This window comes from Megascapheus bottae, chromosome 25 (assembly GCF_031878675.1).
Source record: "Megascapheus bottae isolate mThoBot1 chromosome 25, mThoBot2.hap1, whole genome shotgun sequence".
Classification (NCBI taxonomy): domain Eukaryota; kingdom Metazoa; phylum Chordata; class Mammalia; order Rodentia; family Geomyidae; genus Megascapheus; species Megascapheus bottae.
In genome coordinates this window covers 4,673,469-4,687,700 of record NC_143533.1, presented here as the reverse complement: position 1 = coordinate 4,687,700, position 14,232 = coordinate 4,673,469, and the positions used below count along the sequence as shown (strand labels likewise).

At 49.7% G+C, this 14,232-nt stretch overlaps 2 protein-coding genes across 2 annotated transcripts; one reads left to right on the top strand and one right to left on the bottom strand.

Moving 5' to 3' along the window:
- Positions 1-2,622, top strand: Dctpp1 (dCTP pyrophosphatase 1). The gene is made up of 3 exons (XM_090357719.1): positions 1-124; positions 1,017-1,127; positions 2,174-2,622. Exons 1-3 carry the CDS (start codon positions 24-26, stop codon positions 2,451-2,453), a joined length of 492 nt encoding a protein of 163 aa, XP_090213845.1. The 5' UTR covers positions 1-23; the 3' UTR covers positions 2,454-2,622.
- A 332-nt stretch (positions 2,623-2,954) lies between these two features.
- Znf771 (zinc finger protein 771) lies at positions 2,955-12,547 on the bottom strand. Its single transcript, XM_090358002.1, has 3 exons — positions 12,382-12,547; positions 11,854-12,003; positions 2,955-3,946 (listed from the first exon to the last, which is right to left on the bottom strand). The coding sequence occupies exons 1-3, from the start codon at positions 12,496-12,498 to the stop codon at positions 3,143-3,145; spliced, it is 1,071 nt and encodes a 356-aa protein (XP_090214128.1). The 5' UTR covers positions 12,499-12,547; the 3' UTR covers positions 2,955-3,142.
- Between the last annotated feature and the right edge of the window lie 1,685 nt (positions 12,548-14,232).

The window sequence follows — 14,232 nt, the reverse complement described above, 5'->3', positions numbered from 1 at the left end:
CCTTCTGCAGCAGGTTAAGCGACATGTCCCAAACCGGGGGCGATGCGCGTGGAGAGGAGCGGGAGGAGGGCACAGCTGCTGCCGGCTCGTTCAGCTTCAGCCCGGAGCCCACGCTCGAGGACATGTAAGCAACCCGGGGTGAGGAGGTGGACCCCTTCCTTTATTGGGGAGGGCCCTTCCATCTCCACGTGGTTGGGAAGAAAACTCAGTAGTGATCGGGCCCCGCCTCCTCCCCGTGGACCCCTGGAGAGCCTCCTGAACTTTCTGGGTGTGCGAAATGGGCGCAGCACTGCACCGCTGAAGCAGAGGAAATGGGGAGATCCATCCAGCCCGGGACGGAATCGCAAAATCTGATACTGCCTCTGCCCTTCAGGAGTGATGTGGGAGTAGGGCAGGGGCAGATGGACGGTCCAGTGGTAGGAGACATTATTTCTCACTGGAAAAAAAAATCCAGGAAGGCTTCCAAGGGGAAGTGACCATAGCACTGGATAAAAAGGAGCAATGTGTAGTGATAGGGACATTCTGGGTAGCGGAAACAACAGAATTAGCAGCAGGATATGGCATAACGAACAATACAATTGTTAGGTTTGCCTTAGGATGAAAGTGCAGGAAAGAGGCATTGACTTGCTCAAAGCACCTAAGGAACTACTTGCAGAATCTCTTAATTCTATTCCTTTTAATACAAACTATTTGTTGCTAGTACTTGGGCTTGAACTTGAGGACTGGGTACTGTACATTATTATTTATTTTATTTATTGCTCAAGACTGGTGCTCTACTGCTTGAGCCACAGCTCCACTTCTGGCTTTTTGTTAGTTAATTGGAGGTAAAGAGTCTCACAGGCATTCCTGCCTCTGCTGGCTTTGAACCTTGACCCTCAAATTTTACCCTCCTGAATAATTAGGATTCCAGGGGTAAGCCACTGGCTTCCTGGCCCATGCCTCCTTTATATCACTGGGGTACCTGCTACTTCACTCCATAATCCTGAACTTGCACTTCTGCCTGTTTGTTTCTCCAGCCGACGCTTACATGCAGAGTTTGCTGCTGAGCGAGACTGGAACCAATTCCACCAGCCTCGGAATCTCCTCCTGGCCTTGGTGGGAGAAGTAGGAGAGCTGGCAGAACTCTTGTGAGTAAATGCAGGCTTCTTGGAATTATTGTGGTGGAGGCATCTATTCCATAAGTGATTGGGGCAGGGAGGTGGGGAGAGGGGTAGAAAAAGGGTGTGAAAAAGATACAGAACCCTAGTGTTTTGACAGGTGGTCCAAAGACTGCTGTCTTAGCAAGATGGATTGAATCACTGCCCCTTAGGTTTTTTTGCTCAAGGCTAGAACTCTACCACTTGCACCACAGTTCCACTTGCAACTTTTTTGAAAGCTCATTGAAGATGAGCCTTATTGACTTTCTTGGGCTGGCTTCAAACCTGTCCTCCTATCTCCAGCCTCTTAAGTATCTAGGATTACAGATATGAGCCACTATGTTTGGCCTAGGCCTATTCAATCTTTAAAGATCGGTTGGCATCAGCTGTGTGTGAGTCTGCTGTATGCAAGCCATATTTGAGCACCACCAGGAAGAATCTAGAGAGCAGGAATGAACGTACAAAGAAAGGCCTTTTGACAGTTGTTTGTTTACAGGCAAAAAAAAAAAAAAAGCTAAGACTAACTTTTGGTAGGCAATGAAGAATGGGTTAGGAAGATGAATCAGGAGGGTTCTGTGACCGTCCACGTCTCAGGTTTGCTCTAGAGTGCTAGTGGCTAGGGCTATGGAGAGAGTAGAATGAGACTCCACAAAGCTTTGTCTCAACAAGTGAAGCATTTTCTTGACCACCTTTGGCTCAGGTAGAAACAGAGGTGCAGCTTTTTGTTTTTTGCCAGTCCAAGGGCTTGTTAACTCAGGGCCTGAACACTGTCCTTGGGCTTCTTCCCCCAGGCTAGTAGAGCTCTGCCACCTGAGCCACAACACCACTTCAGGCTTTTCTATGTATGTGGTATGGAGGAGGCCAGCTCAGGTCTTTGTGCATGCTATGCAAACAGTCTACCACTAGGCCAAATTCCCAGCTCCTAGAGGTGTAACTTTTACCAATGGAGATCTCTGCCCCACACTGATGCACTTTTAAGAGAAGTGGAGCCCACTGCCCTACTTAGTAGCTCTGTATCTGACATGTTCTATCCCCAGTCAGTGGAAGTCTGATGCAGAGCCTGGTCCCCAAGACTGGCCCCCGAAGGAGCGTGCAGCCCTTCAAGAAGAGCTCAGTGACGTCCTCATCTATCTGGTGGCATTAGCAGCCCGCTGCCAAGTCGATCTTCCCCAAGCAGTTCTCTCCAAAATGGACACCAACCGGCGACGATACCCAGTTCACTTATCCCGTGGCTCTGCCTGCAAGTATACAGACTTGCCTCATGGAGACATCTCTGAAGACCAGACTGTGAAGCCTGCAGATGAGCCCTCAACCTAGAAACATGGGCCTGGGACCTGCAACTCAGCATAGCAAGGAGGGGAGGCGGTCATGGAACCAGGTCTCTTCTTAACAATAGGCCTAAGAGCCCCATCTCCTGATGTCTTAGTCCCAGAATCCCTGCAGGTGCCTTCTACTGTGTTTCCCCCTGAATAAACGGCTTTGTGCAGCTTTCAGATTTCTTCCTATCTAGCGAGGAAGCACTCTCTCTCTCAGGTGCTGCAGAGGAGCGCCTCAGTACCCAGTCCCCATGTATCCTTGTGCCTCATTACCTGCAGGGTAGGGATGGGATTTCAGGCAAATGTCCCCACCAGATCTGGTTACAAGTGGTAGCGTGCCAGCCTTGAGTAAAAAGGCTAAGGGACAGCACCCAGGCCCTGAGCTCAAGCACCAGTCCACACGCCAGGCTGTAGGCTTAGCCCCACCAGGTTCCAATAACACCCAGCCCTGTAGAAAACCCCGATCTTGGCTCCCACCCACCCACCTGACTCACAGGCGCGGTGAGGACAGAATGCTTTATTCACTAACACAGGCCAAGGGACTGTAGTGATCGGGGTGGGACCCGGTTCCCGGGGACCCCGAGTTCCAGAGCAGCCAGGCCGGCCGGCCCCACCCTCTCCCGGGTGCCAGGGTGCGGGACGAGCCACCGGTCCAGGTGGGTGCTGCCCGGTCCCCGGGGCTACGGCAGCTCAGCTGCCCTCGCATTCGGGGCAGCGCTCGGTGGAGGTGGCGCCGAGTGGAAGCTTAAAGTCCCGGCCACAGCCAACGCAGATGTAGAGGCGACGCCGCATGTGCGCGCGACGGTGGCGGATGAAGTGCGAGCTGAGGCGGAAGCTGCGGCCGCACTCCGCGCACGGGTAGGGCCGCTCGCCGGTGTGCGTGCGCGCGTGCTCCAGCAGATTAGAGCGGTGGCCGAAGCGCCGGCCGCACACGGCGCAGCGGTGCGGCTTCTCGCCCGTGTGCACGAGCCGGTGCTTGGCCAGCGCCGAGCTCTGCGCGAAGCGCGTGCCGCAGAGGGCGCATGCGTACGGCCGCTCGCCCGTGTGCGTGCGCCGGTGGCGCGCCAGGCACGAACTTCCGCCGAAGGCTCGTCCGCAGTCCGGGCACGTGTACGGCTTCTCGCCCGTGTGCACGCGCAGGTGCTGTGCGTAGTTGGAGCTCTGCGCAAAGCGCCGGCCGCAGTCGGCGCATGCGTACGGCTTCTCGCCCGTGTGACGCCGTTGGTGCTGCCGCAGGTTCGAGGCGGCCGAGAAGCGCTTGTCGCACTCCGGGCACTGGTAGGGCCGCTCGCCCGTGTGCGTGCGGCCGTGTTTGGTCAGTGCGGATTTCTGCGAGAAGCACCGGCCGCACTCGGTGCACGCGAACGGCCGCTCGCCCGTGTGCGTGCGCGCGTGCTTGGCCAGCGTGGAGCGGCGCGCGAAGGCACGGCCGCAGTCCGGGCACGCGTGGGGGCGCGCGGGGTCGACCGACGGCGCGGGCATCTCGTCGGGGACCTGCGGGGAGAGGGGAGGACGCGTCAGCCCTGACCCACAGGCCCTGGCGCCGGAGACCGGGGTCCCCACGGCCCAGGGCAACCTCGGTGCCCGCCTATGAAAGGTGGTGGTCGGCCTCAAATCAACTGCATACAAAACACACCCCCAGACCTGCTGGTATTCCAGTTATTCCTGCTAATTCAGTAAATATTTATTAAGCAGTTGAAATGTTCTAGACACTGAGGATTCAGTACTAAGACGACAGCATTTTAAAAATGCTTCCTTTCAGGAAGGGTGCGAGGTGATGGAAATTCAAGGAGGGCTGTCCAGGCATCAGAGGAGAAGAGGATTTTTAAGTTGGCCTCAGTAATGACTGGCGTCCAGTGTAAATTAGATGGGGATCCAGGTACTAGTGGCTTCACCTGTCATCCCAGCTACTCAGGAGGCTGAGATCTGAGGATCACAATTCACTTAGCTCAAGCAGAAGTCTGCAGACTTATCTCCAGTTAACTAGCAAAGGGCTGGAAATGGAGTTTGGTTCAAGTAGTAGCCTACCCAGCCTTAAGCAAAAAAAAAAAAAAAAAATTAAAGGGAGAGCACCCTGACCTTGAGTTCAAACCCATTTATGGGCACAGTTAAAAGGGATGTAGGAAGAGCTTGAGCAAGGAAGTGGCAAAAGCAATGGAGAGAAGGAAAAAGCAGCTCATTCTAGCCCATGAGAAGGCTAGAATGTCACCTGATAAAAGACCTAGCTTAGAGCTAAGAAATCAAAGTGGTTTGTGGATGTGTTTTGGGGTTTTTGACATTAATGAATTAGAAGAGGTATGCAAAGAGAGGAATGAATTAACTCTAAGGTTTGGGAATTTTAGCAACAATTAAAGTTGGCTCAAGGCTAGGGCAGTAGCCTTGAGCTGAAGAGCTCAAGGACAGTGCCCAGGCAGAGTGCAAGCCCCATGACTCCCCTCACCCCCCCCCCAAAAAAAGTTGAGCTATCATTTACAGAGATGAGGATGATGAGACAAGTTGTGAGATGACATCTGTTTGTGGCTTTGTGGACAATCAATTCCCAACACGTTTAGAGCTCAGGACTGGAGATGTTAAGAAAGAATGGACACAGAAAATGTGGGACAGCAAGATGAACAACCAGCAACCAAATCTGAGCAGAAAGCAAGGAGAGTGAGCTCTTGGCAGCTGGGTCAGGGCATTTGACCCACTTTTAAGAGTAAGCACTTTTATTTATTTATTTATTTTTAAGCTGTGAAGAAAAGGGCAAGGATAAAAATCCAACTAATATTCTGAGGGCTAAAATGAAAATATTTGAAAATGAGCCAGTTGCATGAAGTTAAAACTTTTGAGAGATAAAACTGGAGGGGGGGGGGAAGAGATAGTTTTGTAGGAGGTGAGTAAAAGGAAACATTTTGTATTAACAGAAAAAAGGAATCTGAGTGCATGCTTCCTTAGAAAAGAGAATGCTCAGCTGGGTGCAGGCTCACACCTAGCTGAGGATCATGGTTCAAAGCCAGCCTTACCTCCAATGAACTAGCAAAAGGCCAGAAATGGAGCTGTGGCTCAGAAAGAAAGAAAAAGTATGCTCAGCTCAGGAAAACTATTGAGTATCTAGTGTGAGCCAAGCAATTAAGAAATTAACTCATAACTGAAGGAAATACCTAACACACATTAAGGTCAAGAAAGTGTTAGTATCTCTCATATTCAATTTCTGTGTGTGTGTGTACCTGTGCTGGAGCTTGAACTTGGGACCTCGGGGCCTTGTTCCTGAGCTCAAGGCTAATAATGCTCTACCACTTGTATTAGTTTATTGGAGAGTCTCACCAACTTTCCTGCTCAGGTTGGCTTTGAACAATAATCCTCAAATCTCTGTTCCCTGGCAACTAAGATTGTAGGCATGAACTGCCAGCAGCTGGCACACTCATTCTCTTGTTACCCTCAGTTTAAAGATGATAAAGCAGGGTAAAAGAGGATAATTAACTGTCTTTCTGAAGCTACAGAAGGACAACTCAAGATCAGAGAGTAAGCCGGGTATAGTGGCTCACGCCTGTAATCCTACTCAAAAGGCTGAGATCTGAGAATCCCAGTTCAAAACCAGCACAGGCACTAAAGACTCTTATCTCCAATTAACTACTAGAAAATCAGAAGTGGCATTTCGGATCAAGGGGTAGGATGGTAGCCTTGAGCTGAAGAGCTCAGGGACAACACTCAGGCCCAGAGCTCATGCCCCACGATTGACAAAAAAAAAATTTTTTAAAGATCAGAGTAGCCAGGTACCTCTGGCCCACGCTACTGAGGATGCTGAGCTCTGAGGATTCATAGCTAACCTGGGCAGAAAAGTCTATGAGGTGCTTATCTCCTAGTAGCCACCAAAACCCAGAAGGAGAGGTGTGGTTCAAGTGGTAAGAATGCCAACACAAAAAAAAAATCTTGGGGGAGAAGCTGGGGGTTTGGCCTAGTGGTAGGGTGCTTCCCTAGCATGCACAAAGACCAGGTTCGTAAGACACCAGGGCCCAGCTACAGTGCCAGTTTTAAGCAAATAAGCCAGATGAAGGAGCAAGGCCTAAGATCAAGCTCCAATTCTGGCACAGAAATAAAGCATAGTATATGGAAGGTCTGGCACTACCAGGTTTCTCTAAAAGGTGTCCTGGAATGTATACCTAAGGGGGAGTGGAGGGAAACTTCAGGGTGTTAAGCTTTGATACTACGTACATTACTGCACTTGCCGTCTTAGTCTTGTGTTACCTCTTTTTTAGTAGAAAAGCCTGAGACTGAAGGAAGCCAGTTTCATAATCTAGTAGCAATCAGGAAACAATGCTTCCCCGAATTGACACCACCAAGCCGGGATAGGCTGCACTCCAAGTCCCTGACTTTCTCCAAGAGAGATTCAAGGTTAAAATAAAACTCAATACTTTATAAGTCAAGAAACTCCCCACAGCAGGCCTGGCACAGACTGAATACAAGGTCACACTTTCCAGTCTTGGCCTGGTTTTGACATCTGCAAGGCTTATTTCAACACTTCAGCCATTGTGAAGAGTGCTTTTTTCATTACATGGATATTTTTCTGGCCTTTTTTTTTCTTGGCAACCTTCTTTAAGGGGACTTTGGTGGGCTCTGGGGTCTTCTTCATTTTGACTTCACTGACCTATAGGGAACAAATTCTTCACACAAGTATGAAGAACAACATGCAGGGGCCACGCATTTGGCCCAGTGGTAGAGTGCTTGCCTCGAATTAAGACCTGGATTCGATTCCTCTGCACCACATACATAGAAAAAGCCAGAAATACCCAAGGACAGTGCTCAAGCCTTGAGTTCAGTCCCCAGAACTGGCAAAAAAAAAAAAAAAAAAAAAAAAATCAAGATGCATTGTAACTCCTCTGTAAGATTATTTAAAAAATCATAAAACTTGAATTTTAATTATTTCTTTTTTTAGTTGTGGGGCTTGAACTCAGGGCCTGGAGTGCTGTCCCTGGATCTCTGTGCTCAAGGCTATCATTACTCTACCACTTAAGCCACAGTGTCACCTCCAGTTTTTGAATGATTAACTGGAGATAAGAGTCTCACAGGGACTTTTTTGCCCAGGCTGACCTCAAATCAAGATCCTCAGAGAGTAGCTAGGATTATAGGCATGAGCCACTGATGCTCAGTTCAATTTAAATTTTTTTGGGGGGTGGGTTGTGGGGCTTGAACTCTGGGCCTGGGTACTGTTCCTGAGCCCTTCAGCTCAAGGCTACCACCCTAGCATTTGAGCCACAGCCCCACTTCTGGCTTTCTAGTGGTTAATTGGAGATAAAAGTCTCATGGTCTTTAGTGCCAGGGCTGGCTTTGAACCAGCATCCTCAGATCTCAGCCTCCTGTGTAGCTAAGCTAGGATTACAGGTGTGAGCCACCTGGCCTGGCTTTTTTTTTTTTTTTTTAAAGAAGAATTTTCTTGATTCTTGGTGCTTGAAGAAGAATCTTATTAAGAAGCTGATTCTAGCTTACTAAGACTCTGGGCTAGTCCTTTGTTTATCTTGTCTCAAGGTCTTGAGAAAATAAGTTCAAAGTTTCCCAATATAGGGTGGACACAGCAATAAGATACAAAAACAAGTAAGAAGATACATCAAATAATTTAAAGTGTTTGTTTCTATTCTGTTTCTGAAGACATGGCTATAAAATTAGGAGGTCATATTCTGGGCAACAAAGAAAAAAAAGCTATGTGTGGGAAATTTTCTTATCTTCTTATAATCTTTGTTTATTTCATGCATACTAGAAAAATCATGTATTACCCAAAACCCACAATTCCACCAACATGATTGTTTAGATGAGGGTAAATTTACTTAACAAAACATTATGAATTCAAAAACAAACAAACAAAACATTATGAATCCATTTTAAGAGCACTAATAATGTGAGTAAAATAATACACATGTGACAGAAACTTGACAAATAACAGTGCAGGCTGTCACTGAAGGCCTTTGGTTGTCTTATATTCCATAAGTAGAGTTTTAACCACTAGAAAAGTGAAAGTGGTGCTGTGGTTCAAGGGGTGGTAGCCTTGAGCTGAAGAGCTCAGGGACAGCATCCAGGCCCAGAGTCCAAGCCCCACAAGCAACAAAAACAAAACAAATTACTTTTCTACTCCTTAAAGATAGACTGGAGTTTGATACCTAGAATACTCAATAGTCACAAAATGTCATACTGGAAGGCACATTTGTTTATTTGTTGACAGGATCTCATGTAGCCCAGATGTTGTGAAAACCCTAGTCTTCCAGCCTCCAAGTGCTGAGATTAGACTTCCCTGCCTCCTGCCTGAGAGATATAATCTCAAATGGTAAGATTACAGGGATGCACCTTCACACCCCGCTGGCAGGCACTTGTTTTGGTGCCAGTTCTGTGGTTTGAACTTCATGCCTGGACACTGTCCATGATGTTTTGCTCAAGGCTAGCACTCTACCACTTGGGTTACTGTGCCATCTCCAGCTTTTTCTGAGTAGTTTATTGGAGATAAGAGTCTCATGGACGTTGCTGCTTGGGTTGGCTTTGAACTGTGATCCTCAGATTTCAGCCTTCTGAACAGTTAGGATTCTAGGCATAAGCCAGCTTGAGAGTACTCATTTTTACAGAGAGAAATGAGGCTCTGAGAGCAAATTACTGAGCCATCTTGTGGGCAAAGTACTAAATGTTGATGGGGTGTCTGTAATTCTCCATTCTACCCTTCTCCTAATCCACTTCCCTAGACATCATCTGTCAGACTGGTGTTTAATGGTCTTTTTTTTTTTTTTTTTTTGTGGGTCATGGGGCTTGAACTCTGGACCTGAGTGCTCTCCCTGAGCTCTCCAGCTCAAGGCTACTGCCCTACCCCTGGGCCTGGGCATTGTCCCTGAGCTCTTTAGCTCAAGGCTACCATCCTACCCCTAGAACCACTGCCCACTTCCCATTTTCTAATTGGAGATACGAGTCTCAAGGTCTTTAGTGCCCAGGCTGGCTTTGAACCTCAATCCTCAGATCTCAGCTTCCTGAGTAGCTAGGATTACAGGTATGAGCCACCATACCTGGCTTGTTTAATGATCTTACACCATTATCTCATTGTACAGATGAAGAAGCTGAGGCAAAGCTGGTACATGGGAGAGGTAGGATTTGATGGCATTATGATATATGATAGAGTCTGGCCAGACATATTTTCTTGGCTTTTATACCAAACTCTCCTTCTGCTCATCAGTGCCAGCCTGCGTGGTTGGGGTTCCCAAATATCCCCTTCTCTACTTCACTTCAGCTTTTGAGCAGGCCACCAGCCTTGCATTGATGTCCCCATAGCAATCCATGATTCTTCTCAACAGAAACTCCAGCCATGTCTCTCCCAGATTTAAGACTTCCCATGGGACCACAGCCCTAACAGTCCATCCTTCTTACTGCCTTGGTGTACCCAAGGTCTTCTGTGCTCTGATCCCAAGATGAGTCCTTTCCAGTCCCACCTGCTATTAGAGTATATGCCTCTTGGATTGCTTTCCTCCCCTCCCTGTTACCCATCAGCTCTCCCAGCCTGTGTTAAACCAGCCTAGTATTGCTTCCCTGGGTTGCCTGCTCTCATTCCTCTATGTAGGCATCCAAGTAGGCGTCTTTGTTCATTTCCAGACCTTAGGGTTCTGCCTCTAATAAATATGGGTTTTGCAGGCCCAGTGGCTCATCCCTGTAATCCTAGATACTCAAGAGGCTGAGATCTGAGGATTGAGATTCAAAGTCAGTCAAAGCATTTAAGTCAATGAGATTCCTATCTCCAGTTAACCAGCAAAAAGCCAGGGTGGAGCTGTGACTCAAATAGCAGAGTGCTAGATTTAAGGAAAAAAGCTAAGGGCCAGTACAAAGGTCCTGAGCTCAAGTCCCAGTACTGTTAGTGGAAAAAAAGGGGGGAAGGGAGTTGTAAAAAAATCTCTAGAAGGATGACAGCCCAAGGTTCTTAAGTTTAGGAATAAGACTAATAACGACTATTTACATAATGCTTCTGTGTCAGACACAGTTCTACCCTTTTTTAATTTTTTTGGGGGGAGGCAGTTAGTTATGAGCTCAAACTCAGGACCAAGTGCTATTCCTGAGCTCTGAGATGGAGCTGATAGTTCACCCTAAGCTCTAGAGCTTGTAAACTTAGAATATCTGTATAAGCCAAAGGAGGTCAGGAGGCCCACCTGGGGCAGAAGAGGCAGGCTGGTGAGTCTGATGGACCAAGGAGTGGCCAGAGGGGAGATGAGAACAGAACTCGATAGCTGTTTAGAGGGGGAAGCAGCCAGCCTGCTTCCCCTAGGACTCATCACGACCACTAGAGGGCAGCAAAAGTTTCTTTCCTTGGGAACTGGGCCTTGAAACCTCCAAAGCAAGAGCCCGCCTCCAGCAGAGTAGGAACTACTCAGACTAGGAGTAGCCAGAATCTCACACAGCTATAGGAAGTAGAAACGTACCTGGTGGCAAATTAACGTCATAAATGGCGAACTCCAACTCATTGAGATATACTGAAAACCTTCATCTCCCCTCAAGACAGAATACAGCGCCAACTAACCCTTACCATTCAACAGCATGGCTGTCTAGCCACTTGCCCTTCCAATTCCACCAGGTCCTCTGCCTGGGGCTGGTCTCACTTCATCCCTCAAATTCCTACTGACCTCAGATACCAACTTTGATACCCTGGATCAGTGACCAAAATTATCCTGGGCCTCACTTTCCTCACTTGTAAAATGGAATGGATACTATCTACATCTGAGAATGGAGGGCTTAGAATTGTCTGGCACACAGAAAACTATTCAAGAGTTACAGCCAGGCAAGGTGGCTCACGACTGTAATCCTAGCTACTCAGGAGGTTGAGATCTGATGATCTTTATTCAAAGCCAGCCCAGGCACTAACAGTCCCTGAGACTCTTATCTCCAATTAACCACCAGAAAACAGGAAGTGGCGCTGTGGCTCAAAGGGTAGGGCGGTGGCCTTAAGCTGAAGAACTTAGAGACAACGCCCAGGCCCAGAGTCAAGCCCCATGACTGACAAAAAAAAGAAAGAAAGAAAGAAAGAAAGAAAGAAAGAAAGAAAGAAAGAAAGAAAGAAAGAAAGAAAGAAAGACAGACGAAAAGTTACCTACTGTTACTGTTGCCTTGTCTGGCCTCCCCCACTCCAGAGTCTGAACTAAGTAGCTATCTCTGGGTGTTCCTGCACCCATCACACAAGTCCTGTGGTTGTCTGTTTGACACCCAGCCATATGGGAAGTGCTTTCTAGCCAGCACCCAGCACAGCCTGGCACTCAGTAGGTCAGACATGTGTATGATGGGAGCTGGGATGGCTGGTAAACCTTTAGATTCCAGGTAGGAGATGAGGGCCGGATCCCAGGCTTCCCTCTGAGGGCGGCTGAGCGTGGATCTCAGGTTTGCTGGTGGTGGGCCCAGGGTGTTTAAGTGATGCTTACCTCCTTGTTGTCCACAGGGATCTTGAGTTTCACCACCTCATACTTCTCCTCACCTTCCTCCTCCTCACTCTTCACCAGCAGCACCATCTCCTCCTGCATCTCCTCCTCCTCCTCCTCCTCTGCCTGCTGTTCTCCAGGCATCTTGGTGATCTGAGGCATGGGGCTGGATCAGAGGCTCAGGACCCACCCCCTCCCCCAGTCCCTGCCCCTTCCTATGGCCCTGACCCAGACTAGGCGGTGCAGCGGTGGTTTATTTCGCCCTGCCCTGGCCTCCGAGTGTGGCCTTCTCTCACCCACCCAAGCCCCAAGCTCCGGCACAGCCCAGGGACCAGCCTAGCAGAGAGCCATTCACCCCCTCTCATCCCGACATTCAAGGCCCGGAACAGTTCGAATCTCCAGCCCCCGCTAGTCGCTCGCTACCCTCCCCGCGCTGAGTCACTCTCAGAGCCTGGGTCAGCGACCCGGAGCAATCAGGGATGGTCTGGAGGCAGGATGGGGCGGCGATCCAGGGGAAGAGTGCGCACTCACCAGCCCAAGGTTCGGCGCTCGCGCAGCCCAAGGCCTGGGCGCGGGGCGGTTCGCCACTCCGTGAGGCCGCGGCTCCGGGGACGGGGCGGGGGCGGGGCCGTAGCGGCGATCGCTCATTGGCCCGACGGCCTGGCCACGCCCCCGGGGGAGGAGCCCAGATGACCCAGACATTAGGCCCTATCCTTCCGGGGAGGCCCAGCGCCCAGGCTCCGCGCTTACCGAGGGGCCCTTCCTCCCCGACTCTCAGAGCTCGGGAAGCCTCCCCGGCCCGGCGTTCGCGGGGCTCTCCGCCGCGCTCGAGTCTCCTCCGAGGTCCACTCCGCGCCCAACCGCGTCCGCTCCGCCCGAAACGGGCCACGTGCGCTCCCGCCTCGCCGGGGCCTCTCGCTGGCGCCCCGCCTGGAGGGCGGACCCTGTGGCCTCCTCACCTCTTACGGCGTCCTTACCTTTTTTTTTGCTTTTTTTTCCCCGCCTCTTTTCTGGCTTCCTTTCGTCCTCTGCCGGATCTTCTGGCCTCCGAGATGTCTTCTGGCTTCTTTGAATTTATACCGCCCAGCACAACAGAAGCCCAAGCTCTTGCTGTTTCATGTGTGGTATACCCACTTTAATGCCGGCTAGGCTAAGCATTTACACACTCGGTCTCATTCGATGTGTGCCATTAGGGTGTGCCCATTTTACAGATGTGCAAAAAATGAAGGTCAGGGAAGTAAACTGTTGACTAAGTAAGACTTGTGCCCTTACCGGAAAATTACCCAAAACCCAAATCCAGGCCACCAAAGTTTGTTTGGCCCTGAGGATAGTGTGTGTGTGTGTGTGTGTGTGTGTGTGTGTGTGTGTGTGTGTGTGTGTAACTGCGGCTACTCCAGAGGCTGAGATCTGATATTCAAAGCCAGCCGAGCCAGGGAAATCTGAGATATGAGATACTTTTATCTACAATTGAAGTAAGGTGGCTGAGCCTAAGTAAGGAAACCGAGTCACAGCCTTGCCAGCACCTGCCCAGGTCCTAAGGACTGGCGGTTTCGCAGCCATCCTGGCACCTCTGGCTGTGGGGAGGGAATTCTCCATCCAATTCTGAAAAGTCTTAACAGTGAGGAAAGGCTATCCATTAAATGCAGACGCCTCGTCTCTAGGTGGGCCTCAAAAGCTTCAAAGCCTTACCAATATTGTCCTCCTGGTGGTGGGGAAAGGTAATGCCCGCCCCCTCCCAGGTGGTAGGTGGTGCCTGCATCCCTGGAGGCAGGGGTGGGCACTGGGCTGGTAGGTTACTAAGCCTGTCAGTCCAGCATCCGGGACTGGGAACTTCCTGTGATCCTGATCCCTGCCCTGAACCAGGTTAGGTGGCAAGGCGCCATTGCCACATGTCTCCCTGTTGGTGTCCTATGTCCTGTCTCCTGACTGTTCTCCCATCACTGTGGTGTCCCCATTCAGCTCTCCATCGAAACTGCATTGGTTTATTGGTATTGTATCTGTTGTTTCTGTCACCTCTGGCCTGCTTCCTGACTGCACTGAGTGTGTTTTCTGGCTGCTGGCCTTACAGACAGGAGCCCACTACGCAGTCATTGGCCTTTTAAGATTTGAATTGGCAAAGAGTGGCTTCTGTATATTCTCTAAATTCTTGCATTGGAATAATTAACCACCAAAAAGCCGGAGGTAGAGCTGTAGCACAAGTAATAGAGCTCAGTCTTGAGTGAAAAGCTAAGGGACAGTGTCCAAGCCCCAGTACAAACACACACAGAGTTCAAAACTGGAGAAATCTTTCAAACACTGGCATAGTTTCACAACAGTAGAGAAATCCTATAAAAACTGTACACTAGCCGGATGCAGTGGCTCACATCTGTAATCCTAGTTACT